The sequence below is a fragment of the Ictalurus furcatus genome, chromosome 25 (genome assembly GCF_023375685.1).
Source record: "Ictalurus furcatus strain D&B chromosome 25, Billie_1.0, whole genome shotgun sequence".
NCBI classification, from domain to species: Eukaryota; Metazoa; Chordata; class Actinopteri; order Siluriformes; family Ictaluridae; genus Ictalurus; species Ictalurus furcatus.
Genome location: NC_071279.1, coordinates 12,981,180 through 13,005,592, shown reverse-complemented (window position 1 = coordinate 13,005,592; position 24,413 = coordinate 12,981,180). Strand labels below are relative to the sequence as shown.

The window sequence follows — 24,413 nt, the reverse complement described above, 5'->3', positions numbered from 1 at the left end:
AAAAAAAATCAGCTATATGTACAGGCAGGAATTGCTCGGGTAAGTGAAGAAGCTGAACTGGAACCCTTTTTAGTTTACCCCCCAACAACAGCGCTGGAAGAGGAAGCCCCGTGTCCTCACTTTATTTTATCATTATCTAGCTGACGTGCTTATGCAGCTACATCTCTTGCTTAAGGGTAAGTAAAGCTGCATCTTGTTACTACAAGAAAACAATTTGTTATAAGTTCACTTAACATGGGTTATAGATACAGCCAGGTCCATAAAAATTTGGACATTGATAACGTTGTGGTTGTTTCAGCTGTGTGCCACAGTATACAGGAGGTGGACGTGAATAATGAATAAGAGCTGGCCAGCTAGCACACCTAATATTTTCTCTCTCTCTCTCTCTCGTTTTGATTTTTCAGCCTAATAATGGTTTGCTTCACAGGCAGTGACAGTCCTATGGAGTTAACAGGGACAGATTCTAAATGCAAATGAACTCTAGACCTTTTATCTGCTTATTGTAAGTGTAACAATGAGGGAATATCACACACCCGAGCAGCCAATTGCCCAAAAAAAAAAAAAAAAATAAATAAAACCACGGGGAACCACATATTAAAAACTGCTGTAATTCATGTAACACCTTTCCCACAGCTGTGAGTCTGTACTTTGAACTCGTTATATTTAATTTAATCTCCAATATATTGTGGTAGACAGTTAAAAATATAACAATAACTGTGTCAATGTCTAAACCTACGCTGACCATTTCTACTACTAGAATTTCAGTTTATTTTTTATATGTTGCACACGGACGTTTCTGATGGTCGCACCGATCAGTGCAACACCCGGAACTGTCGTGTATATTTGTTGCCTATATGTCGGTATTATAACGAACATTTTATTTTCTCACCCGTATTTCGCCAAACCGCGCCTTCTGCACTGGGATTGGTTAATATCATTCTGCATTCTGTAATGTGATTGGATAGTAGTTCCTAAACCTTCCGTGATTGGCCACTGAATCAGCCAGTCGTTTAGCGCAGGAGGAGAGGTGTTGGAATACGGGTGGGGGATAAATAAAAAACGCGAAGCCGAAGATTTGATGTAACTTTAAAGTCTTTTCTTTGTTAATTTACAGAATAGAAGCGCTTTTTATTGTAAGTACGTGCTGCAAACAGCTATGAAACATTTACTGCTAAAGCTAGAATTATGGAGAGGAAGAGCTGTTCAATCTGATTTCTCAGTTTCAGGATTGTTAGTTATAAGCTGTAGGTATATTTATAGCTAGCTATTTATTCAAATGTAGTTACTATTAATGTTTTCTCTTTATTGATTGTCCTGTGTACATGTTGACAAATCAGTGTTTGGTTTCACTAGAGACAACCTGGAATGGCATCAGCTCCAGCCCAGCAGCCCACACTGACAATAGAACAAGCCAGAGGTAAGGTTACACTCCTCACTCATCCTACCTGGTATAACCCTATCCCTGTGTACCTGTATATCCATGTGCATGTCTGTGTGTTCATGCTGTTGCAGTGGTGCTGAGTGAGGTGATCCAGGCCTTCTCTGTGCCTGAGAATGCCTCTCGAATGGAGGAGGCGAGGGAAAGTGCCTGCAATGACATGGGTAAGATGCTCCAACTGGTTCTTCCGGTGGCTACACAAATCCAGCAGGAGGTGATCAAGGCCTACGGCTTCAATAATGAAGGAGAGGGTGAGAAACCGTTATCAAACCGTTACTTTTAAACTATGGCTTTAATAGTGAAGGACAGGGTGAGAAACCGTTATCAAACCATTACTGATTAAACTACGGCTTCAATAGTGAAGGAGAGGGTGAGAAACCGTTATCAAACCATTACTGATTAAACTACGGCTTCAATAGTGAAGGAGAGGGTGAGAAACCGTTATCAAACCATTACTGATTAAACTACGGCTTCAATAGTGAAGGAGAGGGTGAGAAACCGTTATCAAACCATTACTGATTAAACTACGGCTTTAATAGTGAAGGAGAGGGTGAGAAACCGTTATCAGACAATTAGTGATTAAACTACGGCTTTAATAACGTAGAAGAGGGTGAGAAACCGTTATCAAACCATTACTGATTAAATTATGGCCTCCATGGATTATTCTTTTGTTTGTTTGTTTATTATATCATTTTACTTGATAGCAGAGTGCAGAATGATCTACTAGTAAAATCTACTTTAGATTTAATATTAATTATCATCAGTACTGTTGCCAGATTTGTAGCCAGTGAATATCAGCATGCACAAATATTTCCCTTGATATCAATAAAACTCATTGCCTTAAGGCAAACTATTTTTGTAGAACTGTACCTGTATCATGACTGTATCATAGACTGTTTTGATTAAAAATCCTGACAAGACTGCAAATGATGGCAAATAGCCTTAATGTCGTTTATGTAATGCGAACTGGTGGAGACAGGAATTCAACATATTTAGTTCACCAAAAAATGACACGTACCCAATATCATTCAGTTTTATTCGGCATACAGCGGTCCAGGAAGGCCATGGATTATTTTATTTTTCATTACATCATTGTGGCCAGTGGCACACTGTGATATCTTGGTGTTACAGTGATTTTGCAGTAATTATCTCTCAAACAACATGCGGTAACCATGGAGATGTCCTGGTCCCTCACATTGACTGGCAATGAAACTGATCATCCCTTCGGGATTTTGCAGTCACAGAAATGAACGCAAAATCAAGAAAACTCCACAAAATTCGAATGAGTTTGCAATTTTTCAGAATTACCACAGATTCTCCTCAGATTCGGGCCAAGGTGTGTCATGTGACGTCATCACAATGCACATTCTAAGTCCTCTTAGATTCACGTATGTCGAACACGAGTACAGCTAAAAGGTCTCGTTTATCAACAAACATCACTGAAAGACAATTTCGCAATGATTGCAATTTCACCAGTTCATGTAGTTTTCCTCAAACAAGCACAAACACAGCTATTTCACAGCTATTTTCAGCAAAACCAAGCATTTTTGTCCGCAACAATCACAGAAAAAAACTCCCCAAAATCCTGTATGGACTGACCCGTATAGGATCACTGTAGTGTCCATGACGGTATAGCTGCAGGTTTCTGAGTCACCTGCTCAAGTGAGAATATGGAAACTGTCTAACACTGACATAAAGTACAAATACTTCTTCCTGTGTCTGCCTCTGAGTACAGTAAAAACAGATGCGCTCATCCATGATGTTCAGCATGTGCGCCTGATCAGGCATCTGGATCTTGAGATTACGAGATTACTCATGGCCTTTCTGGACTGCTGTACAGTCATGATTTAATCTCATTTTCGAGTTACAGTCCGAGCTGCACAGAGTGTAAAGATGTGTAAAGATGACCACTTGAGCGTATCCTCTTTGGTTTGGTTATTGTTCAGGTGTTCTGAAGTTTGCCAGACTGGTGAAGATGTACGAATCTCAGGACCCAGAGATCGCTGCCATGTCGCTCAAGCTCAAGTCTCTTCTCCTGCCGCCTCTGTCGACTCCGCCCATCGGTGGTGGAATCCCTGCATCTTAAATTCAACTAAACCAATATCCACATCGCAGGGGTTCAGAACATTTACAGCCTCACAGTTACTGTTCCACATCAGAAATATTGGCATATTTTCCAGACTTTAAGACTACAAAACACACCTCCATAGATTCTAAATCAGTGTATTCACAGCTGTTAGTCACTACATTGTGGCTGGTGTTTTGATTTGTAGAAGTAGAGCATAGCCTGGTTTAAGCAGCTGAAGTTAAGGTTTTCACCGCAGGGAATTTCAGCACGTTTATATCAAAGCAACAAACATCAGCTGTTGCATGTTCTACGCACCTTTTTCCACGCTCTCTTCCGTACCGCTCATAGTTGTTGCAGTGAAAATTCCAGAACAACGATGGAAATGCAACTTTGGACAGCATCTTCAGCGCCGCTTCATTTCGAGTCATAATGCCTGCTATAAAGAGCACAAATAAATAAATTGTACAAATTATAGTCTGGAAAATCCACTATTCAAATCCTGAACTTCTTGCATTACCATGGCATTCCACTTTTTCTATTAGCATTACATATGCTCTCATATTTATTTGTCTTTCGCTGTATACAGTACAAAGACTTTTGGACAAACCTGGAAATTTGTGGGAAATAACAAATCTGAAGATATCTCACTCTGATGTACGTTTAAATCCTACATCTGCAGTAGATATTCCAGCAGTGCAAAGATCCCGAGAAACAGTCATACCAGGAATGAAATATTAGGTATGTAGTCAATCAGCCAACCATATTTGTTTCTTTAGTTTTTGCAAGTTCCTGGCCAACAATAGAAAACTCTCTCACCCAAATTCTTTTGCATAAATAGTTTCCTCAAGCCACATCCAGTTCTTCAGTCATATCAGTCAAAATTTTGGACATAGTGTGAGTTAATGTAACGTATAAACATGAAAAACATCACCGTGCAGCTGTACCAGTATAGGGGCAGCCATCTTGGAACACTGGAGGCTTAAAAAGAAAGTATACTAACGCTGTGTCTCAATTCTCCTACTATCCATCCTAAGTAGTATCCGAGACTAGAATTAGTGTCTCCCAAATGGTATTATGTTGAAATGAGTCTCCCAAAGTTACCTGGATGGTCTACTATTTTCGAAATTGTGGATCCATGGACACTTTTTCAGCTAATATTGCCCTACAAGTCCTTGCATGAGGGAGAAAGGGAGGAGGAGTTTTGTGACTGTTTGCTTTTTCATACATTTTAGACATTTCACACATTTGTGTAAATAAAATGTGGACAAATAAATCAAGGGAATGGTAAATTAAATTTGATTAGTATATATTAATATAAATAATTATATAAGGAATAATGAATGAAGAAAAGCTGAAATGCAACGAGGAGGTTGTTTACGGTGACTGTGTGCGTAAATAGGCAACAACATCCTCTTCCGTACATGACATGTTGGTAAGCCGCTGTACTACTTGCATACTCTTTTGCTACACACTCAAAAGAATGGAAATCTCTTCACAAAAAGAGTACATGCTTTTAGCGCATAGGAGAAGTAGGCAAATTGGGACTTAGCAGTGAGATTTCGGTTGCAGTAGACTTCAGTTTTTTGTTAGCAGCATTAGCCTGAGGTCAAAACTAAAGAGCAAACTGACTACATTGGGGAGGAGGGGAACATATAACACTGTTTATTGTCATTTTTGACCAAACTGTTGCTTTTAAATAGGTTAATATGTGCATATCTAAACTGTAGCAGATCCAGTATAAGGAGAATCTGCTTCACAGTTGGGACTGTCTTCATACAGCAGAATGAGTTTAGCTTCCTCGTGCATAAGACCGCTGTTCAGAACCTCTACAGTTTCAGTTGCAGCCCACCTTCAAACTCAACAGCAGTCCAGCAAAACACTAGTATTCATCGTTTTTTCTTCTTCTTTTTTTTTTTCTTTCTTTTTTTTTTTTTTTTTTTTTAAAATATTGTGGTGTGTGTATTAACTTTGTGCAATAAAAACTTTTATCAGGTTCAACACTTTTGCAGTCTCTGGTCTAAAATGGTACTGTTTTTTCTATTTCTTACAAACATTATTATGGGTATTCTACAGCAGTTATAGTACCTACTGCAATGCATTGTGGGATTGCACCAGGTATATTTTCCACTATTCCACTATATGTAAATAGGGCAGTCTAGCACAATGATGTATAATGGTGTACTGGATATACACCATGCAGCTTCATTTTTAAATACATAGTAACTTGTATATTCGAGTCTGGTTTTTACGGAAGCCCTAACTGTCCATGCATTATACATTTTTTCTTTCTTGTTTTCTCGTGATGTCGACTTAATTTCTCTGTGTACTCAACACCCATCGTCCCAAAGTCAATGGGTTTTTTGAATGGGTTTCTGGTTAAATGCCTGACATAAGGTCTCTGGTTAACACAAGCTCAAGTTATATTCACAAATATACTACGTCATAAAATACATCAGTAATATCCCACTCGTGATTTTTTTTTTTTACATGTCTTAAAAAAGACGGTTGCTAACAAGTGGCTAAATCCCAGCTGACAATTTTATGTTACAAGAATATTTCCCTAACATTCCAATTAAATTATAACATTATTTCTGAATGTTCTAGGAATGTTCAAAACGTCCAGTTTTTTAGACGTTGTATTAACGTTCTTGCTTGGTTATAGGAACGTTATTCAAAACGTTATTAGAACATCCCATTCCCTCATTATATAAACATTCTTCAAAAACGTTATTACAATGTCCCATTCCCTCATTCTATAAACGTTCTCTCAACATTTTTGTATGGTTCTGAAAAGGTTATGTAAAACATTATTGTAACATTTAATTTTCACTACATACAAATGTTTTCTCAGCATTCTTCCTAGGTTATAGGAACATTCTTTACAACCTTATGTTCCATGCTCTTGTTATATAAACGTTCTCTCAATGTTTTTCAATGGTTATAAATGCAAAACATTACTGGAAGTTCACTAACAGTGTTGTTTTCAAACTTTAGGACCATACAAATTACAATCTAGAAATAATAAAATGGAAAATAATGAAATATAAGAGTATATAAATCAATAAAATCAATAAAATACATGGAAGTAAGGAAACACTAGACTATTAAACTAAAGTTAATTTTATATTATTATGATATTACTTTATCCAGCTCTCCTTTTAAAATAGACATTTCTTGAGTTGAGTTGAGTCAAGACTGAAACATACATATACAAAATGTATAGTCACTTGTTTGGATTTCAAATCAATTTGTATGAAATCAATGACATATGTACCAAAAACAATTCAATACGTTTCATTTATATTGTTCTACTGTAGAAAATAGTAACGCTATATTCAATACATATTACAATTATGCTTCAATATAGGTTTTTTAAATACATTGTTTAATCATGTTCTAGTAACAAAGAAATTTCCATGTTGTTTGGTGTTGGTGGTTGTTGTATTCCAGGTGGTTGCTAGGATGTTGTTTGGCAGGTGTTATGGTTTCCCAATTGGTTCTACTGTGTTGCTAAATGATTGTTATGGTATCTCATGTGGATGCTATTGTATTCCAGGTATTTGCTAGGGTGTTGCTGGGCAGGTGCCATGGTATCCCAAGTGGTTGTTAGGGTATTGCTAGGTGGTTACTATGGTATTTCATGTGGTTGCTGTTGTATTCCAGGTAGTTTCTAGGGTGTTGCTAGGTGAAAGCTAGGTGGTTGCTAGGGTGTTGCTAAATGGTTGTCCATTGAGTAATAAAGTCAAGTATTTTCATACAACAAAGTGAGGAAATGATGATGAAGGAAGAGTGTGTCCCTTTTGGTGTGTTCTGTGGCAAGTAGTAAGTAGATTACTCATGGTAAGTAGATTGATTACACACTGATGTCCAGACTTCTGCTTTATCTTCCATTATGTTTATCTTTCCTCATTGTTTTGCATATTTAATCACACAATTTCAATATGTTTATAAACAAACAGCCGATTAGAGCAAGAATGGAATGATGGCTTTGCGCTCAGATGGATATGCTTTAAATGTGCTTCTGTAATACTCATGACAGAGATGAGCCGCCAGAACTTGATTACAGAGAACGTAGAGCACCACTAGCCACCATGTGAAAGAGACGCAGCCACAGCATACGCTCAGGGCTGTGTAGATCAGCAGTTCGGCCAGGTAGTGTGGACAGGACACTAGCTCGAACCAGCCTCCACGTGGTATCCTGTGGGCAAGCGTCTCCACCCGGCCTGTAGGTTGATAAAGAGCACCCACTGGTAATTAAGTCTACTGAAGATTAAATATTAAAGCCCTATGAATACAGAGTCCACTAAATGTCTACAGTGATATGTGATGATTGTTCATAGCACTGAACTGGATACAGATTTATTGTAAAGTGTAATAATACCAGTTATATTCAAGTTCCTCATCGTGTCTTTGAACTTTTCCTATATCTGATTAGTAAGTCGTAAGTTGTTACCTGAGCTGCTAGTGCGCAGGCTGGCCAGCAATGAGAGCGAGCGGTGCTGCAGCAGCGATGCCCAGAGGAACAGCAGGACTCCTGCTATGTGCCATATGAACTGTGACAAGGTCAGAACAGAGGCCCCTAAGAGAGTGAGAGAGAATTACGAAGAGCTTTATATAAACAATCACCTTTTCACAGCTATCTCAGTCGGTACATATGTATTCTAAGACCAGTATTAAAAGTTCAGATTGAAGTTTGCAGGTGATCACCAGCCTTTGCAGGAGTGTTCATTGATGAAATATAAATTGAACTTTTTGGCCATAATGATCAGTACTATCTATAGAAGAAAAAGGTTGAGGCTTTTAATCTCAATTGTGAAGCATGGGGGTGGCAGCATCACGTTGTGGGTGTGTTTTGCTGGAAAAGGAACTGATGCACTTCAGAAAATTGATGGCTTCATAAGGAAGGAGGACTATCTAGAAATACTGAAGCAGATCCTCAAGACATCAGGCAGGAAATTAAAATGTGGTTTGCAATTGGGACTTCCAGCAGGACAATGATCCTACGCATAAAGGTGTAACAAAATGGCTTAAAGACAACAATGTTTCTTGGCTATTACTTTGATCGGATTATTAGGATGATCGGTGTAAATTGATATTATTTTCTGGGAAACGTAAATATCTTGTGTAGCTTCTGAAGGGCAGTGCTAAATGAAAAAAAATTGATCTTTAAACAAAATAAGAATTTTCACTGATCATCCTGTTTGAAAGTTTACACCCCCTGGGTCTTAATGTATCGTGTTGCCTTCTTGAGCATCAGTGAATGTTCGCAACTTTTGTAATAGTTGTGTACGAGTCCCTCAGACTCATGAACAACCATCACAAAACATAAAAACAGTTGTTGATCATCCAGGTAAATACACACGGTATTAAGAATCGAGCGTATGTAAACTTTTGAAATGGTTCATTTGTGTAAATTCAGTTATTATCGTGTCTTGTGGACTATATGTAAACATCTGTTATGTGAAATAGCTTATTCAGGGCAGTACTAAATAAAATTTTTTTTAAAAACTATGCAATTTTTATGATCTCTCTTTTTTTTTTTAAATTAACATTCTGCGAGGGGTATGTAAATTTAAGAGCACAACTGTATGTATGTATGTATATAAAAATTCGGAACCATGTTCATCTACATATTTTAAAATTATGGTCAAACTTACTATTAGATGTTTTTTTTTTGTTTGTTTTCTTTTCTTTTTTAAACGTGATCATTAACAGGAACTCGTACTCACCTTCTGTAGGTAGTGAGGCATTTACAGACAGGACAGTCAACCCTAGTAGGATGTAATAACTCAGGCCAAATGCATATTGAACAACGTTGATCAGTCCGTTAGAGAAAATGCTGACCCAGAGGCACTCTAGCAAGCGCCTGAGGGAATGGATCCACAGGAGAGCTTGTAACACCAATACTGTCGGCTTAAATTCTGAAGTGAAGACAGCAAATGACAAACAGGATGTGATTATATACACTCACTGTCCACTTTATTAGGAACATCTGTACATTCTGTGTAAATGCTAGAGACTGTTGTGTGTGAAAATCCCTGGAGATCAGCAGTTTCTGAAACACTCAACCCAGTCCTTCTGGTACCAACAACCACGCCACGGTTAAAGTCACAGCGATCACACTTTTTCTTCATTCTGATGTTTGATGTGAACATTAACTGGAGCTCTTTCCTGTATCTACATTGTGCTGCTGCCGCCACCTGATTGGCTGATTCGATAACTGCATAAATGAGCATGTGTACGGGTGTTCCTAATAAAGTGGACTGTCAGTGTATTTTCTGTAGCGTTATCTGTATTATCCAGACAGTATATATCCATTAAAAAAAAGTACCGCTCCAGACAGCCTTTGGCTGTCCCGTCAAAAAAACAAGAAGATCTGCCAGGAAGTCAGGGAGCGGCGTCTGGAGGATCACAGTGCGGAAGGAGAAAACGAGGAGAAGTCCATTCCAGAGGACAGACACCGCATAGAAATGCCAGAACCATCTACAGGATGTACACAGGATAAGTTAATGCACTGAAAATGTTTAGAGTAAAAGAACAGAGGGGAAATAATAGACCTAGAGAGCTAATTAGTGCGGTAATGATAAGCATTCGAGCACCTTTTCGGGACATAAAGTAAGGGAAGGACTCTGGGCTGCCGGATCTGTGTTTTAGTTTTTCCGTATCGAATAAGAGCCTGGAAAATGTGCTCGAAGTCACCTGGTAATTTTAGAGAGAATTTACAAATACTGAAAGCTATCAGAAACCCTAACGCTAATAATGACCAGGCAATGTCAACTGTCGGAAGAGTAACAAGCATCATAGCAACACAACGGGGTTCGCTGCTGAAACATTCCGTCGGAAAACAAAGAATTATGATTTTAGGGTTCCGAGGAAATGCTTCTACGCTAGCACGATGGCCTGAGCTAGAAAACTGGGAATAAACTAAACGATTTGTAAATAAATAGTACCGTTATATACTAATTGTTTAGTTTATTCTCCGATTTTTTTTAACAGAAAAAGTTAGGAACGAATGTATTACTACAACAGAAGTGATAACACACATTGGAAAGGGAACTGGTGCTGATAATTTGACATATTTATTAGTAGAAATACTGTTTAGTATGTTAGCTAAATTCCTAAAATGGAATTTAATGACATGACATTACATTATATTATATGCCTCGTTCCTCCAGAGTAGAGGTGTGGAGTTTGCATGTTCTCCCGGTGCTTCTGGGGTTTCCTCCCCCAGTCCAAAGACATGTGTTGTAGGCCGAGTGGTATTTCCAAATTGTCCATATTGTGTGAATGTGTGTGCGATTCTGCCTGTCCATGGTGCACCCCGTATTGTGCCCCGAGTTCCCTGGGACTGGCTCCAGGTTCCCCATGACCCTATGTAAGATAAGTAGTACAGAAAATGGATAGATGAAAAGTCTGATTATACTTGTACACACTCTCATTCCCCTTCATTTCAGTAGTCGACATGAGAGGTGCTGACAAAAATGTCCTGCCTGCAATAACAGGAGCACCAGGGACTTTCAGTACCATTTTTTCCCCTGGCAACAACATTTTTTTTTTTACCAAATGAAATCCACAAACTGAGTGTTACAAATATAAACTTAAGACTAAAGCTTTACACAACTGTTTGTCCAATTATATAAGACTGAAAAGAACCCAAAACACACAGATACACACCAGAATATATATTATTATTCATTTGGGTCTATAGTCTAATTCCATGCTTTTTTTTTGCATATATGAAAAGTAATACACAAATACTTATAAAAAATAATAATAATAAAGCACTGAATTCTACAGTCCTAGCAATCCCTGGTTGATTGGTAGAACCGGTCATTCCCAAGGGATTGGTTCAAATACCATTGGTACAAATACCAGGTTCAGTTACATTATTGTTGGTGTGACATTTAATTTTTGACTCTCTGAATTAGCTTTTGTTTATTTTATCCATCAATGCGACACTTGAACTTGTCTACCACTCATAGGTTTTTACAAATTCTAATTTCATTTGTAAATAAATTTAAAATAAATCCATCAGTGAAAGATTGTCAGCTCATCTAATGTGATATTTGTGAATGCACGCGAATAACCAGATTGATTAATTTTAAAAAATCTCATTTGAATATATTTCGATAAATTTAACAAAATATATATAATATTTAAACATTTTTAAAACTTTCCTACAGACCCCTAGCAATTTCACCACTGACCACTAGGGGTCCATGGAAACGCTCCACTAGACTGTAGACTATATAATGCATAGTGTAAGTATATAGTGCGTCATTTGCAACACAACTTTAATATTTACTCTCCGATGCATGTTTTCAGAACAGAAGTAATGTAATGAGTAAATGTACCATGCGCAGACCAACCAATCGATAATGAGATTCGTTGACAATGATTTTCATAATCGATTATTATCGATTAGTTGTTTCAGCTCTAAAAATTGTTTTAAGTTTTAAAGATTAGTGACATTTATAAAATGTGCCAAATCAATATCTGTAGTCTCTACATACAAGTGTCCACATTCTAATAAGACGCAGCATTCCATAGTTTATTCATGTTGTATGGAGTTTATGTTGTATAGGCAAAATTAACATTTGTTGTATAAATCTGACTAGGCAGCTCTGAGGCTGCTGCAATAAAATAATTTTAAAAAAGGAACAGAAAAGCACAAGCTTAATAAAAAGGTCAAACTGCTCTTAAAATATTCATATTCCAACATGGAAAAAAATAAATACGGGCATTAGATACTGAAAGCATACAGGCTCAGTTTGACAGACTACATGTCACGAGGAAAAACAAACATGGCACAAAATTTCAGTGCATTAGGATCCCTGTGCATACAACTGTACTAAATAGTAACCCACACCACACTAAAACTTAACTTAAAGCACAAACCTCCTAGATAGTAGGAAGCACAAATAGTGGTCACCTCTGTAAGCCAAGTATTACTATTAATACTATTCTACTAAACAGGATGAGTTTCCCCAAAGTTAAACTCATCTTAATTGGGATAGATAGAGTGTTCAGTGTGATGCTCTTTGTCTTGCGATGCTTTTGGGAAACTCTGCACAGGCTAGCAGGCGAAGCAATACTGATGTAATAGTTTGACATGGTATTTACTGTACAGTTTAGTACAATAATACTCTACAGCAGTGGTCACCAGGCCTCCTCCTTGAGTTCTTCCTTCCTGCAGGTTTCATCTCCAACCAAAATCTGTTTTAGTTGATCAAGAACTTCCTAAGCAAATGGTGGGCACCATTATGGTTGGAGCTAAAGTCCTCAGGAAGGTAGCTCTCTAGGAACCACTGATGTAGGTGGTGTACTAGAGAGTACAGTAATATGAGCAGACAGGACACGCGCACACACACACAGCTCTGAAGTTATGTGGCATCTCACTGCCAGAGCAACTCTATTCAACACCAAAAAAAAATATTACTATGATTCCTAATATTGCTGTTTGGGTTCTCCACGTTTAGTCCTTTTTGGCCGTCATGTCCTCCGTGCTGAGACTGCTCGGTGGTCCTGAACTGTAGGTCGGCACGCTGTACTTGGTGAGCACGGACTTGAACTGCTCCAGTGTGGCGTCAGTGCGAACTCCCGTCGGGTCGAAGTGTGTGCGGCTCACCCTGAATCCGGCCTCAGTCAGGTACTGCAGGAACTTATTCAGCCTGGGAAAAATAACACACTTTACACAGGGTACAAAGCCGCTTGGCGGTTAAGGCTCTGGGTTACTGATCGGAAGGTCAGGGGTTCAAGCCCCAGCACTGCCAAGCTGCCACTGTTGGGCCCTTGAGCAAGGCCCTTAACCCTCTCTGCCCCAGGGGCGCTGTATCATGGCTGACCCCAGCTTCCTGACATGCTGGTGTATGCGAAGAAAACAATTTCACTGTGCTCTACCATATATGTGACCAATAAAGACTCATTATCAAACCTCACACTTCATACGCATAGGAAGTATTTGTTTTAGATCAATCAACATACAGACATATTCACTTGTTAAATCTAACACACTGACTATACAGCTTGCTGTTTTGAGTAGAAAATATGCATGAACATGGAGACAGTATGGTATTTTCTTCAGCATGGTATTTTCAGTCACATAAATGTAGAGCATACATTTTCCCCAATGATTACAATTTCTCAATGGAATTTTTTAAAATTACGAATAAAATAGTTTATAGTTCTTTATAGTACTTGAAGTTTAAATCCAGACCTAAACCAGATGCATAACTTTAGCTTCATGTCTAGGGTTGGGCATTGCCCTCAGTCTATTCACACTGGGTGCGTTTCAGCTGCACTACTGACGAGCTAGTTTTAGGCAACTCCAACACTTGATTAACAGTTATGAGTATTTTAGTTGGTGAACTTCCCATTTCCTTTTTTTTTTTTTTTGCGCTTTAGGAGCAAAATTAACTGTTTAAATTTTAATAATTAACGGAATTCCTCTAGTTTGAGAGCTAAAAGAAACCATCACTGATAACCCATGTGAAAAAAAAATTATTACACCACTCACCTGGTGCTCAGTGTAAGTCTTTAAAATCTTTCCTAGAATAGTGAAGTGTTTTCATTTTTGCTTTTATCATCTATTTTTGTTCATCTGTGGCACTGTACTGCTTAAATTGTTTTCTTTGTAACACTTTTGTAGTAACTCAATTTTGATGCAGGTTATAAAACACAGTGAGGTGAGAGAGGACTCACTTGGGCATGTTCATGCCACGGATGCTGTGCCGATGAATGCTGTAGTAAAATGCAGGATGCTCCAGGGACATGTCTGATTTCAGCTTCTTCAACACATTACCAGACTCATCTCCAATCCTCCGCTTACCTGAGTGGTGGGAAAAAAACAAAACAAAAACATCACTTCTGTTTTGTTCCAAGCAGTACTAAATAAGTAAGAGAAACCTCAGTGCTTACATTCATAAAATTACTGAACATTGCCTCACAAGATACCATGTGCAAGCTGAGGTGTGTTTTTGTTTATGTGTATATATAATCTATATATACATATATTATTATAGCTTTGTAAAGCTCAACCCATTTGCTTTATGTAGTCGATAAATGTCATGAAATATAAACAAGCTGAGTTTTATTAAATGACTAACTGCTCTTGAAATTACAATGAAAAAGCTAAAGGGGAAAAAACACATTACTAAAATGCCTGAATAACAAGTGAGACTAATACCTGATTGATCAACAGTGTCCGTTTCCGCCACCTTCTGTAACGTTTTGATGACGACACCGCACTCCACTGCCGAAAGATAAAACGAGCATCCTTCAGCTAATTGGACAATAATGTTCAACAGGAGCAGAGCAAAAGAGCCGGTTGTTTTCACGTCTATGAATATTAGATATTAATATACATGACAGTGGTAGGTATTCAAGACCAACCTGGTCAAGTAAGTAAAAGTAAACTTAGTAGACTTAATTTTTCTACTTTCCAATCATTTTCCATAGTTAAAGCAAAAACTGATTCAGGACATTGCTATTTTAAACTAATTAATTAGTGCTGTTAAATTCTCATAGGCAAGAGCAAAGAATATGTTTAACGCTTTAATCAACAGCCATACTGTCTCAAGGTACATTCACACATAAACCGACTCGCATCAACAAAGCGGAGACTTTCAACGAGAGCTGGCGACTTCCGGTGACATGAGCAACAGCAACCGTTTGTGACTAGATGTGGGCATGTCCAGCAACATGACAAAGATGAGAAAAGTTTCAGTGGATCATACGTGTAATAGTCTGTGAGGTCACAAAAGGAACCCACGGTAAGCAATTAAAGCCCTCTCTCACATTGGCTAATGTTAATGTTCATGAGTCCACCATCAGGAGAACACTGAACAACAATGGTGTGCATGGCAGGGTTGCAACGAGAAAGTCACTGCTCTCCAAAAAGAACACTGCTGTCTGTCTGCAGTTTGGTAAAGATCTCGTGGACAAGCCAGAAAGCTATTGGAAAAACACTTTTTGGTTTAAATGAGAAGTGTTATGTTTGGAGAAAAGAAAACACTGCATTCCAGCAAGAACCTTCCAAGATAAGATCCCATCTGTGAAACATGGTGGTGGTAGTATCATGGTTTGGGCCTGTTTTGCTGCCAGGACGACTTGCCATCAGTGATGGAACAATGAATTCTGAAGTATACCAGTGATTTCTAAAGGAAAATGTCAGGCTAAAATCATGCTTCCATCACCATAGCCCTCCTTATAGCTTAATGGTTGGCCTTCTTTTGAAGGAGGATGTCATGCCAGCCTCAGTAACATCTGAAAACACATGCAGACTTGGCATGGGTGGGATTAGATTGTGATGTGCAACCCAAAACCCTGAAAGCGCTCTATTGCACAGCACTGGTCATCATGGAATTTAGCTTTAAAGTACAAAAAGTCTATCTAAACCCTAGTATAGTATAGTTGTTTCCATGTAATCTTGCATGCTATATGGGAACTCCAGCACTGCCAACTTAAGGACCAAAGCAGAGGTTGCGTGTGCTCGCTCACATACCTTGGTTAGCTAGAATCAGCTGGCCTGTGACAGAGAAGGACTTGAGTGTGGTGCAGTCTGCCTCACAGATCAGCGTCTTCACCAGAGGCTGAATGTCCTCCATGCTGTGCAGCACTGCTGCCACCAGCATACGCCTCAGGAAACCAGTGTTGAACAGAGACCCTGACCTGGGTAAAACACACACACACAAAATTGTAAGTGCTCAATGATGGACAGGTGACTGAATGAATAAATTCATAATATCCATTTTGTCCCAGTTTATATTTTACTAAAAGGAGAACAATAACAAAAGTCTTTTTAAACATCTTTAATGCATATAAAAACTATTCTTTTTCAGAGATTATGTTCAGGTTATCACACAGAATCCCCAAGCAAAAGGATGTTGTGTATTTCCATAAACACTGCTAAGAATACACTTTTCCAGATATTTCTACTTTTGCTTTAAAAGTAACATAGATGACAAAAGGTCAATAAGATCATGTTGTGACCAGAGCATGAGGTTTAATAAATGAATGCATGAAGGAATAAACATTAGTAAGCGCATCTAACCAGAGAGGTCCCAGCTCGACTGCGGTCTTCCCCGGCATGCTGCCATGGCACTGACACGGTAGCTGCCTGTACTGATTCTCTAGAGAAAGAAAAACAAAACCATATACATTTAGTGCGGTAGAGCTGTTAAAAAAATAATCAATATCACCCTGGCGAACCCGTGCCTGCAGGAATTTGACCAAAATTCAGGCCAATATTTCAACAATTAACAAATGATATATTGTGCAGCTCTATAGTGCAAATGGTGAAATTGTACTTAGTCAACACAATTAAATAATTTTTGTTAATCCTGATACTGTACTTACCCTCCACCATACTGCCCGGCTTGAGGAACACTCTTTCCTCACACCACTGGCAATGCAGCAGCTGGCGCAGTTTCTTAGCCGTCTCGTCAGCCTGCGTGGGGCCTCGGAGCACCCGCACCACCACGAGCAAGAAATGTTCCAAAGCCACAGCCAATAAAACCTCGATACCTTTATTACAGCGTGCTGCTGCCCTGAAGTCACACACACACACACACACCTCTTAACATGTGAAGGCTTTCAATCATTCCAATTATTTTACAGGTCTAACACAAGTAAGTCAAGGAGAATGAATCTGTATTCTAATCCAGATGTTTTGTTATTCATCTGAGTGGTTTAGTAGTGATGACACTAATACACTTAGAAAGCATTTTTAAAGCAGAGTTTACAGAAGTGACTTACAGTGCAACTTAATTCTAGAACAAAACAAAAATGGCTAAAACACAACCATCCCTGGTGTCTAAATAAACTACTTAATATGGAACAGGTCTGGCCGTTTTTTCACACCTAAACTAGACAACACACTGCCCTACCTGGCTATAGAGGCCACCACCATGCGTGCTGCCAGCTCTCTATAGTATTCTGTCCTGACGATCTGGCAGCCATAATGGCGGAGCGTCACATTCAGAGATTTGGAGTAAAGTGAGCCGGTGTCGGTTGAGGTCACAGACACGATGCCCAGGTTGCGTACGTTCCGGAAGGCAGCATCCAGGTAGTTCACGGATGTGCCGAAAGGGTCCAGGTGTCTGACAGCATAAAACAGTGTCATGAAATGAATATGAACTTGAAAACAGCATGTATGAATTGTGCTTATTAAACATTTACTGAGTGTCTACAACAACACTCAAGCCAGTGACCCTCCTGATCAGTTCAATACTCGTTCAACGGCTCGGATTATTTCCCGATTTATAGAACGACGTGTACTGTAAGAAAACACACAATGTATGATCTTCATCTCCGTTAATAATATAACCATTTCTGGAAAATAGACACATTTACATGCTTCTAATGGCAGGGATTTGTGCACAATTCTCCAATGCTGTGTAAAAACAAGCACAAATTTGAGCGCTCTGAATGACGTATGAACACATCGCCACTGTTTTGGTGAAATGAGCATCACAGTAAGCGCAACTAACGAATCAGCTTCAGCTGCATGGACGCTAGTCTGTTATTTACATGCCACAGGCATACGATCTGTCCCAACATGACGCGTTCGGCAAACTGCAAATAAAATACCTTCAGAAGTCTCAAAAACCATTTACTGAAATGAATATTTAAAAAAATAAATAAATAAATAAATTTAAAAAAATATTTAAGGTCTAAATCAGGTAGAAAATTTTCTATTTTCCAACCTTACCTGCAGTTAATGTGCATTATATTTATAGCTAGGTTTTTATTAAGTTTAGTACTCGTGTACACCAGATTTAGCTGACGTAAAAATATATTTAATGCTTTATTTATTAATATAGGACAGACCAAGTTTCCATCTTGAAAAAATAAACAAATCCTTTTTATACAAAACAAAATTTACCAAGCTAAAACGAACAAGGTACCTGGATGGGAGAACTCCTGAGGAAAACTAAGGCTCCTGCTGGAAGTGGTATTAGTGAGGCCAGCAGGGGGCACTCACCCTGTGGTCTGTGTGGGTTCCCAGTATAGTGACGGGGACATTATACTATAAAAATAGCACCGTCTTTGGGATGAGACATTAAACTGAGGCCCTGACTCTCTGTGGTCATTAAAAATCCCAGCCCACTTATCGTAAAAGAGTAGGGGTATATCCCCGGTGTCCTGGAGAAATTCCCCCACTGGCCATTCTCCATCATGGCCCCCTAATAATCTCCATCTCTGAATTGGCTACATCACTCTCTCCTCTCCACTAATAGATGGTGTGTGGTGGATGTTCTGCTGCACTATGGCTGCCGTCTCATCATCCATTTGGATGCTACACACTAGTAGTGGTTGAGGAGATTCTCCCCCACCTTACTATGTAAAGCTCTTTGATTGTCTAGAAAAACACTATATAAATGTAACTGTAAAAAAAAAAAAAAAAAAAAGAGTTCCCATGTGCAATTGTGATTAGAATTTTGTATTACGACTTACTGATTAGTGATGACATCGATACTGACTTTGATTATTTAACTGCAAATCAGCATTTTCAGGTTGTTAAAATGTTCCACACAAATTTACACACACTCCAACTATACGCGAGACTGATCATAGAGATATAAAGATATCTGGGCATTATAACGTTCCTCAGGAAACCTGTCCTTTTCTGCGTCTGCCCTATGACCCTCTGTTTTTACTCACATGTAGTCAAAAGCTCTCAGATGCATGAGGACATTGGCATCCATCTGGGTCACTTCCACAGTGTTGATAGGGGTGTCGCTGTCTTCTGTGTGCTCCCCCTCCAGCTGGATGTGGTTGAGGTGGCAGTTCTCCTTAATCATACGGACACAGGCTTCGTTGATGTCATTTATCGTCACGTTAACAGCACTGTGGAGGTGCTTGGCCCACTGCAAGCCCATTATACCTGCACAGGAAGGGTAAGAAAGTACAATTATCCAATATATAAAAACATGCCATGAATCATTCCTTATAAGACGACCAGCTGAATGGAACCATCTAGATCTGACTGAAGCTTAGATAACAAAATCACAAGCGATTTGAGGATGAGTAGTAAGATTAAAAAAAAAATAAACCCCCCCCCCCCCCCCCCCCCAACATTGCTGCTCCTAATTTGACCCCCAAACTTTCTCATTAGAGATCACATTTGCACATTTAATCAAGGCAATGAGTTTCACCAGTGGCTCCAAATGCATCCAGACATTCCAGTGGACTCCTTTCCTCAGCAAGAACAGCAAGAGAACAAAACACCAACTGCCTACCAAAGAGAGAAAAACCTCACATTATATGGAAAACCAGTTCGGTGGAAAACTGAAAACAATCGTTAGAATAGAGAAGAAAGCTAGTGTGCGTCACTGACCTGTTGGTCTTCATCTTACGGTTGAAGTAAGTGTCAGTCTTCATGGGTGTGCTGTGGTTAGGCATGAGCTGCACATTGGTGCCTAGTTCTTTCATGATCTCATATGCCTGACCTGGCACTGAAAGAAATAGAAAGAAGACAGAACAATGGACAATTTGCTTCTTATACTGAACTTTGACAGAAGCTCTCAAGAATGGTAACACAGTTTGAGAGAGTCTTCTTACCCGGTTCCTCAAACGATGCATCTGAAGTGCCCGAATAGCTCGCTTCGGTCTCGCCTTTGTTGATGTGACGTTTGAGGTGGCTGATCATGTCTGTTTTTCGGGCAATGGTGACGGAGCATACCACACAATGGTAGTGTGCAACCATCCGGCCCGGACTCTGGAGGATGTGCACACATTGGAGAAGGCAGATAAAAAAATCAGTCCTGTTTCCTATTCAATTCCACTGTATTGTGTTTGTATAGTGCTTCCAGATGTCAATTTATATCCCTAAAGAGCACACCAGAGAAACGGTGGTGAGGAAAACCTCCCTGAGATAACATGAGGAAGAAACATTGAGAGGAGCCAGATTCAAAAAGGAAATAGTGGAATTACAAAACATTATAGTATGCAAGCATAGAAGAGCAAAAACAAACAATAGTAAGTGTGCTAAAATGATGTTCAGTATGAAAATATTGTGAATAGGTGTCCTGAGATAAGCACATACTTTAGAGGCCAAAATTGATCTTTCCTTTATTTTATTTTATTTTTTTAAATCATGGCCATTTCACACACACCACTTAGGTCTCCCAGATCATGTGACAGCTACCAGCTCAGGAGGTCGAAGGCCATCACATGCTTCCGCAGAGGCGCCAAATGCGTCTTTTTGAACTGCTGCTCACGCTGCGTCACAGGGTGGCATAACACACTCTGAGGAACGCGCTATCCGCCCTCTTCTGCATACATGAGCCCAGAGACATCTATGATTGGTTAGCATCACTATGATTGACAGGGGAGAGAGTATGTCATCCCTCCCACCCATAGAGCATAGCCAATTTTGCTTTCTTAAGAGTCCCGGCCACACGTGGCTGTGACATCGTCGAGATTTGAACTCGTGTTCTCTATACACTATAGGGTGAACTGTTTTTTCTGTTGATCACTCGGGTTACTTCGGACTTGGGTTCTCAGGTGAGACAGAAGTCAAACTGAATGCTCACCTGATCTACACCATGGCTGGACTTCATCTGTCTGCATGGCAGATGACAAATACACATCCTCTGACCTGTGATGACCAACACAAGCAAAGTGAGTCATGATCTCTAAATACGTCTTAGAATAGCCATACAGTTCACGAGCTAGTGAAGCTGCATAATTTAAGGGCATTTTCAAGTCGCACTGCTATAATAAAATGATCTACAGTGCTGCTTTAATACACGTTCAATTACCTTCAAATTCCACATAGACTTTCCAGTGAAGGTTCTGCAAGTGACGTTTCAGTTTGTGGCTGTAACAGGCCTTGAACTTCTCCTCTGGGCATAACGGACAAGACTTTCTACCAGCTGTGAAATTCAGTGGACAAACACGGTCAATACTTTAAGTGTAGCTAAAGCGTGCATCACCACCACTATCGGTTCAGACTTATTTCCAATATTTCATAATCAACTGAAAAAGTCTCTCTTTATTTAATTACTTTTTTTTTTACCTCCATTTAAGTCCACTAGCATCTCCAGGCCTTCTAGTGAATTCTGGATGGACACATGTCTCTCTTAAAACAAACAAACAAACAAACAAACAAACAAACAAAGATTAATTGAACAGTTTCCCTGGCAATTTCAGTGGTTTCCTTGAGAAACCAAATCAGAAATGGATACTCATCCACTAAGCTACCACCTGACATTGATGAGACAGCGGCTTGTCCTTGACTGTCCTCGGTTTTCATATCACTGGATGTGACATCATGGACAGGCATCTGCTTGCTCTTATCCTCAGATGCTGCTGCCACCTTCACAGAGTCTTCTACTGCAAGCAAGACACATTACATTCAATTACATTAAATACTTTGGTTCTCCTGCATGTTTATCTGATTGAAGGGAACATTTAAAAGGGGAGTTCACAGTTTTCCCCCACTTTTGAGCAGTTCTAAATATTTATTCGGCAATTTCTAGTCACCTCAGACAGTTTTTATGTCAACACATGCAGTTTTTAGATTTCCCTGCTGAAAAAAAAACAAAACAAAAAAAACAATAAAAACCCTCATAGAATTTGTAATGGTTTTCAGTTATATTGGGAATTGTATTGGTTTTAATGGAAACTGTAATGGTCCCTGTGGGTCTCTATTGGTAATTTGTTACCTTCTGTTGGTGGCATGTTATGTTTAGTGGATACCATTAAGGGCCAATGAAAGTAATGGTTTTAAACGTTAGTTGATGGTTTGTAATGGTATTTGTAGTGGAAACCATTTGAATTTCTGTAATGGTTTCTAATGAGGTTTTTCGGGGGATAGGGGGTGTATTTTAATTAGTTTTAATAAATGATTTAATTATTCATTTAATTATTTTTTAACAAATACCCCAAATGCCTGGGGCTTAGAAAGGGTCAAAAGTGAAAAAAGGTGACCTTCCCCTTTAAGTAAACACTCTTATGATGTCAAAGTGTTTGTTGCTGCAAGCATTTGAAGTTATACCTTTACAAAACAAAATAAAACAAAACAAAACACCTTTCCAGTGAAGGTTCTGCAAGTGACGTTTCAGTTTGTGGCTGTAACAGGCCTTGAACTTCTCCTCTGGGCATAACGGACAAGACTTTCTACCAGCTGTGAAATTCAGTGGACAAACACAGTCAATACTTTAAGTGTAGCTAAAGCGTGCATCACCACCACTATCGGTTCAGACCTATTTCCAATATTTCATAATCAACTGAAAAAGTCTCTTTTTTTATTTTTTACTTTCATTTAAGTCCACTAGCATCTCCAGGCCTTCTAGTGAAGTCTGGATGGACACATGTCTCTCTTAAAACAAACAAACAAAGATTAATTGAACAGTTTCCCTGGCAATTTCAGTGGTTTCCTTGAGAAACCAAATCAGAAATGGATACTCATCCACTAAGCTACCACCTGACATTGATGAGACAGCAGCTTGTCCTTGACTGTCCTCGGTTTTCATATCACTGGATGTGACATCATGGACAGGCATCTGCTTGCTCTTATCCTCAGATGCTGCTGCCACCTTCACAGAGTCTTCTACTGCAAGCAAGACACATTACATTCAATTACATTAAATACTTTGGTTCTCCTGCATGTTTATCTGATTGAAGGGAACATTTAAAAGGGGAGTTCACAGTTTTCCCCCACTTTTGAGCAGTTCTAAATATTTATTCGGCAATTTCTAGTCACCTCAGACAGTTTTTATGTCAACACATGCAGTTTTTAGATTTCCCTGCTGAAAAAAAAAAAAAAAACACCAATAAAAACCCTCATAGAATTTGTAATGGTTTTCAGTTATATTGTGAATTGTATTAGTTTTAATGGAAACTGTAATGGTCCCTGTGGGTCTCTATTGGTAATTTGTTGCCTTCTGTTGGTGGCATGTTATGTTTAGTGGATACCATTAAGGGCCAATGATAGTAATGGTTTTAAAGGTTAGCTGATGGTTTATAATGGTATTTGTAGTGGAAACCATTAGAATTTCTGTGATGGTTTCTAATGAGGGTTTGGGGGGGGGGGTATTTTAATACGTTTTAATAAATGATTTAATTATTTTTAACAAATACCCCAAATGCCTGGGGCTTAGAAAGGGTCAAAAGTGAAAAAAGGTGACCTTCCCCTTTGAGTGAACACTCTTATGACGTCAAAGTGTTTGTTACTGCAAGCATTTGAAGTTAAACCTTTACAAAACAAAAATAAAACAAAACAAGATAAAAAATAAAATACTAGGGCGCCCCCCAGTGACAACTAAATAACAACAGAACCGGGAAACCACTACGGTTGAACGGCCCTATTGCGGAGCTCCGCGATCAGACCACTACACCACAGTTAAATCAACCTGCACTTCCAATTCACTGTAAACTTATAAATCCTTAAACATTTTCACCTCACGCACAGAAAGCGAATAACTGCATCCTTGGATACTATCAACCGAGACGAAAATACATTTCATTATTTACGCTATCCGCATCTAGGTCCTGTGATGAAGCTCCGTGAGGAGGCCCATATTTACTTCAGCAGTTTAAAAGTCACGCTAAAACACACATTTAGGTGCAACATAAAGCCATTTGTAAAAAATGTACGCAATTTTCGGAAAGTCATAACCCAGTTGTTGCTGCATTATCGTTGAAAAACAGGAGTTATCTTGCCTTTAATATTGGCGTCCTCCTGGTGAAGCTGCACTGCGTCCTGTTCCTTGAGCTCCGCCATTTTAATTAAGCTAGCTGCGTAGAGTCAGTCTAACATATTTTCCCACCTTTATTCTGGCAAGCCACGCTTCTTTTGAGTATGATGAACTGCACAGGAGGCAGGACATAGAATACGGGTGAGGAAAAGAAAATGATAGCGTACGCTGTAAAGCGTAAAAGCGTCGTCCGGTGTTATAG

At 39.1% G+C, this 24,413-nt stretch overlaps 3 protein-coding genes across 12 annotated transcripts; 1 reads left to right on the top strand and 2 right to left on the bottom strand.

Annotated features, from left to right (window-relative positions):
- Positions 1-906: 906 nt before the first annotated feature.
- Positions 907-6,527, top strand: grcc10 (gene rich cluster, C10 gene). Of its 3 annotated transcripts, none has more exons than XM_053614536.1 (4): positions 907-1,133; positions 1,354-1,417; positions 1,513-1,689; positions 3,385-6,527. In XM_053614536.1, exons 2-4 carry the CDS (start codon positions 1,366-1,368, stop codon positions 3,522-3,524), a joined length of 369 nt encoding a protein of 122 aa, XP_053470511.1. In that variant the 5' UTR covers positions 907-1,133; positions 1,354-1,365; the 3' UTR covers positions 3,525-6,527. The 3 variants fall into 3 exon arrangements, with proteins under 3 accessions (XP_053470511.1, XP_053470512.1, XP_053470513.1); XM_053614537.1 differs by having other exon boundaries at positions 1,028-1,080; XM_053614538.1 differs by lacking the exon at positions 907-1,133 and adding an exon at positions 1,152-1,244.
- A 131-nt stretch (positions 6,528-6,658) lies between these two features.
- Positions 6,659-10,314, bottom strand: srd5a3 (steroid 5 alpha-reductase 3). The gene is made up of 5 exons (XM_053614534.1): positions 10,106-10,314; positions 9,838-9,989; positions 9,236-9,427; positions 7,960-8,085; positions 6,659-7,729 (listed from the first exon to the last, which is right to left on the bottom strand). Exons 1-5 carry the CDS (start codon positions 10,306-10,308, stop codon positions 7,470-7,472), a joined length of 933 nt encoding a protein of 310 aa, XP_053470509.1. The 5' UTR covers positions 10,309-10,314; the 3' UTR covers positions 6,659-7,469.
- A 1,511-nt stretch (positions 10,315-11,825) lies between these two features.
- trmt1l (tRNA methyltransferase 1-like) lies at positions 11,826-24,406 on the bottom strand. 8 transcript variants are annotated; one of them, XM_053614525.1, is made up of 19 exons: positions 24,177-24,406; positions 22,939-23,067; positions 22,771-22,833; positions 22,543-22,638; positions 21,717-21,845; positions 21,529-21,591; positions 21,272-21,385; positions 21,044-21,108; positions 20,070-20,226; positions 19,846-19,963; positions 19,664-19,743; positions 19,170-19,392; positions 17,393-17,605; positions 16,863-17,053; positions 16,558-16,636; positions 16,009-16,175; positions 14,692-14,757; positions 14,208-14,334; positions 11,826-13,177 (listed from the first exon to the last, which is right to left on the bottom strand). In XM_053614525.1, the coding sequence occupies exons 1-19, from the start codon at positions 24,235-24,237 to the stop codon at positions 12,982-12,984; spliced, it is 2,337 nt and encodes a 778-aa protein (XP_053470500.1). In that variant the 5' UTR covers positions 24,238-24,406; the 3' UTR covers positions 11,826-12,981. The 8 variants fall into 8 exon arrangements, with proteins under 8 accessions (XP_053470500.1, XP_053470501.1, XP_053470502.1 ...); XM_053614526.1 differs by having other exon boundaries at positions 21,717-21,842; XM_053614527.1 differs by having other exon boundaries at positions 22,939-23,064.
- Between the last annotated feature and the right edge of the window lie 7 nt (positions 24,407-24,413).

Excerpts from the sequence above, each read along its gene's own strand:
- grcc10 (XM_053614536.1), top strand. The coding sequence starts at position 1,366 with ATGGCATCAGCTCCAGCCCAGCAGCCCACACTGACAATAGAACAAGCC. Across the intron at positions 1,418-1,512 it reads GACAATAGAACAAGCCAGAG|TGGTGCTGAGTGAGGTGATC; the intron begins GTAAGGTTACAC and ends ATGCTGTTGCAG. Across the intron at positions 1,690-3,384 it reads CTTCAATAATGAAGGAGAGG|GTGTTCTGAAGTTTGCCAGA; the intron begins GTGAGAAACCGT and ends GTTATTGTTCAG.
- srd5a3 (XM_053614534.1), bottom strand. The coding sequence starts at position 10,308 with ATGATGCTTGTTACTCTTCCGACAGTTGACATTGCCTGGTCATTATTA. Across the intron at positions 9,990-10,105 it reads TTACTTTATGTCCCGAAAAG|ATGGTTCTGGCATTTCTATG; the intron begins GTGCTCGAATGC and ends TACATCCTGTAG. Across the intron at positions 8,086-9,235 it reads TGCCTCACTACCTACAGAAG|GGGCCTCTGTTCTGACCTTG; the intron begins GTGAGTACGAGT and ends TCACTCTCTTAG.
- trmt1l (XM_053614525.1), bottom strand. The coding sequence starts at position 24,237 with ATGGCGGAGCTCAAGGAACAGGACGCAGTGCAGCTTCACCAGGAGGAC. Across the intron at positions 21,846-22,542 it reads GCAGAACCTTCACTGGAAAG|TAGAAGACTCTGTGAAGGTG; the intron begins GTGTTTTGTTTT and ends TCTTGCTTGCAG. Across the intron at positions 19,393-19,663 it reads GGATGCATTTGGAGCCACTG|GTATAATGGGCTTGCAGTGG; the intron begins GTGAAACTCATT and ends CTTCCTGTGCAG.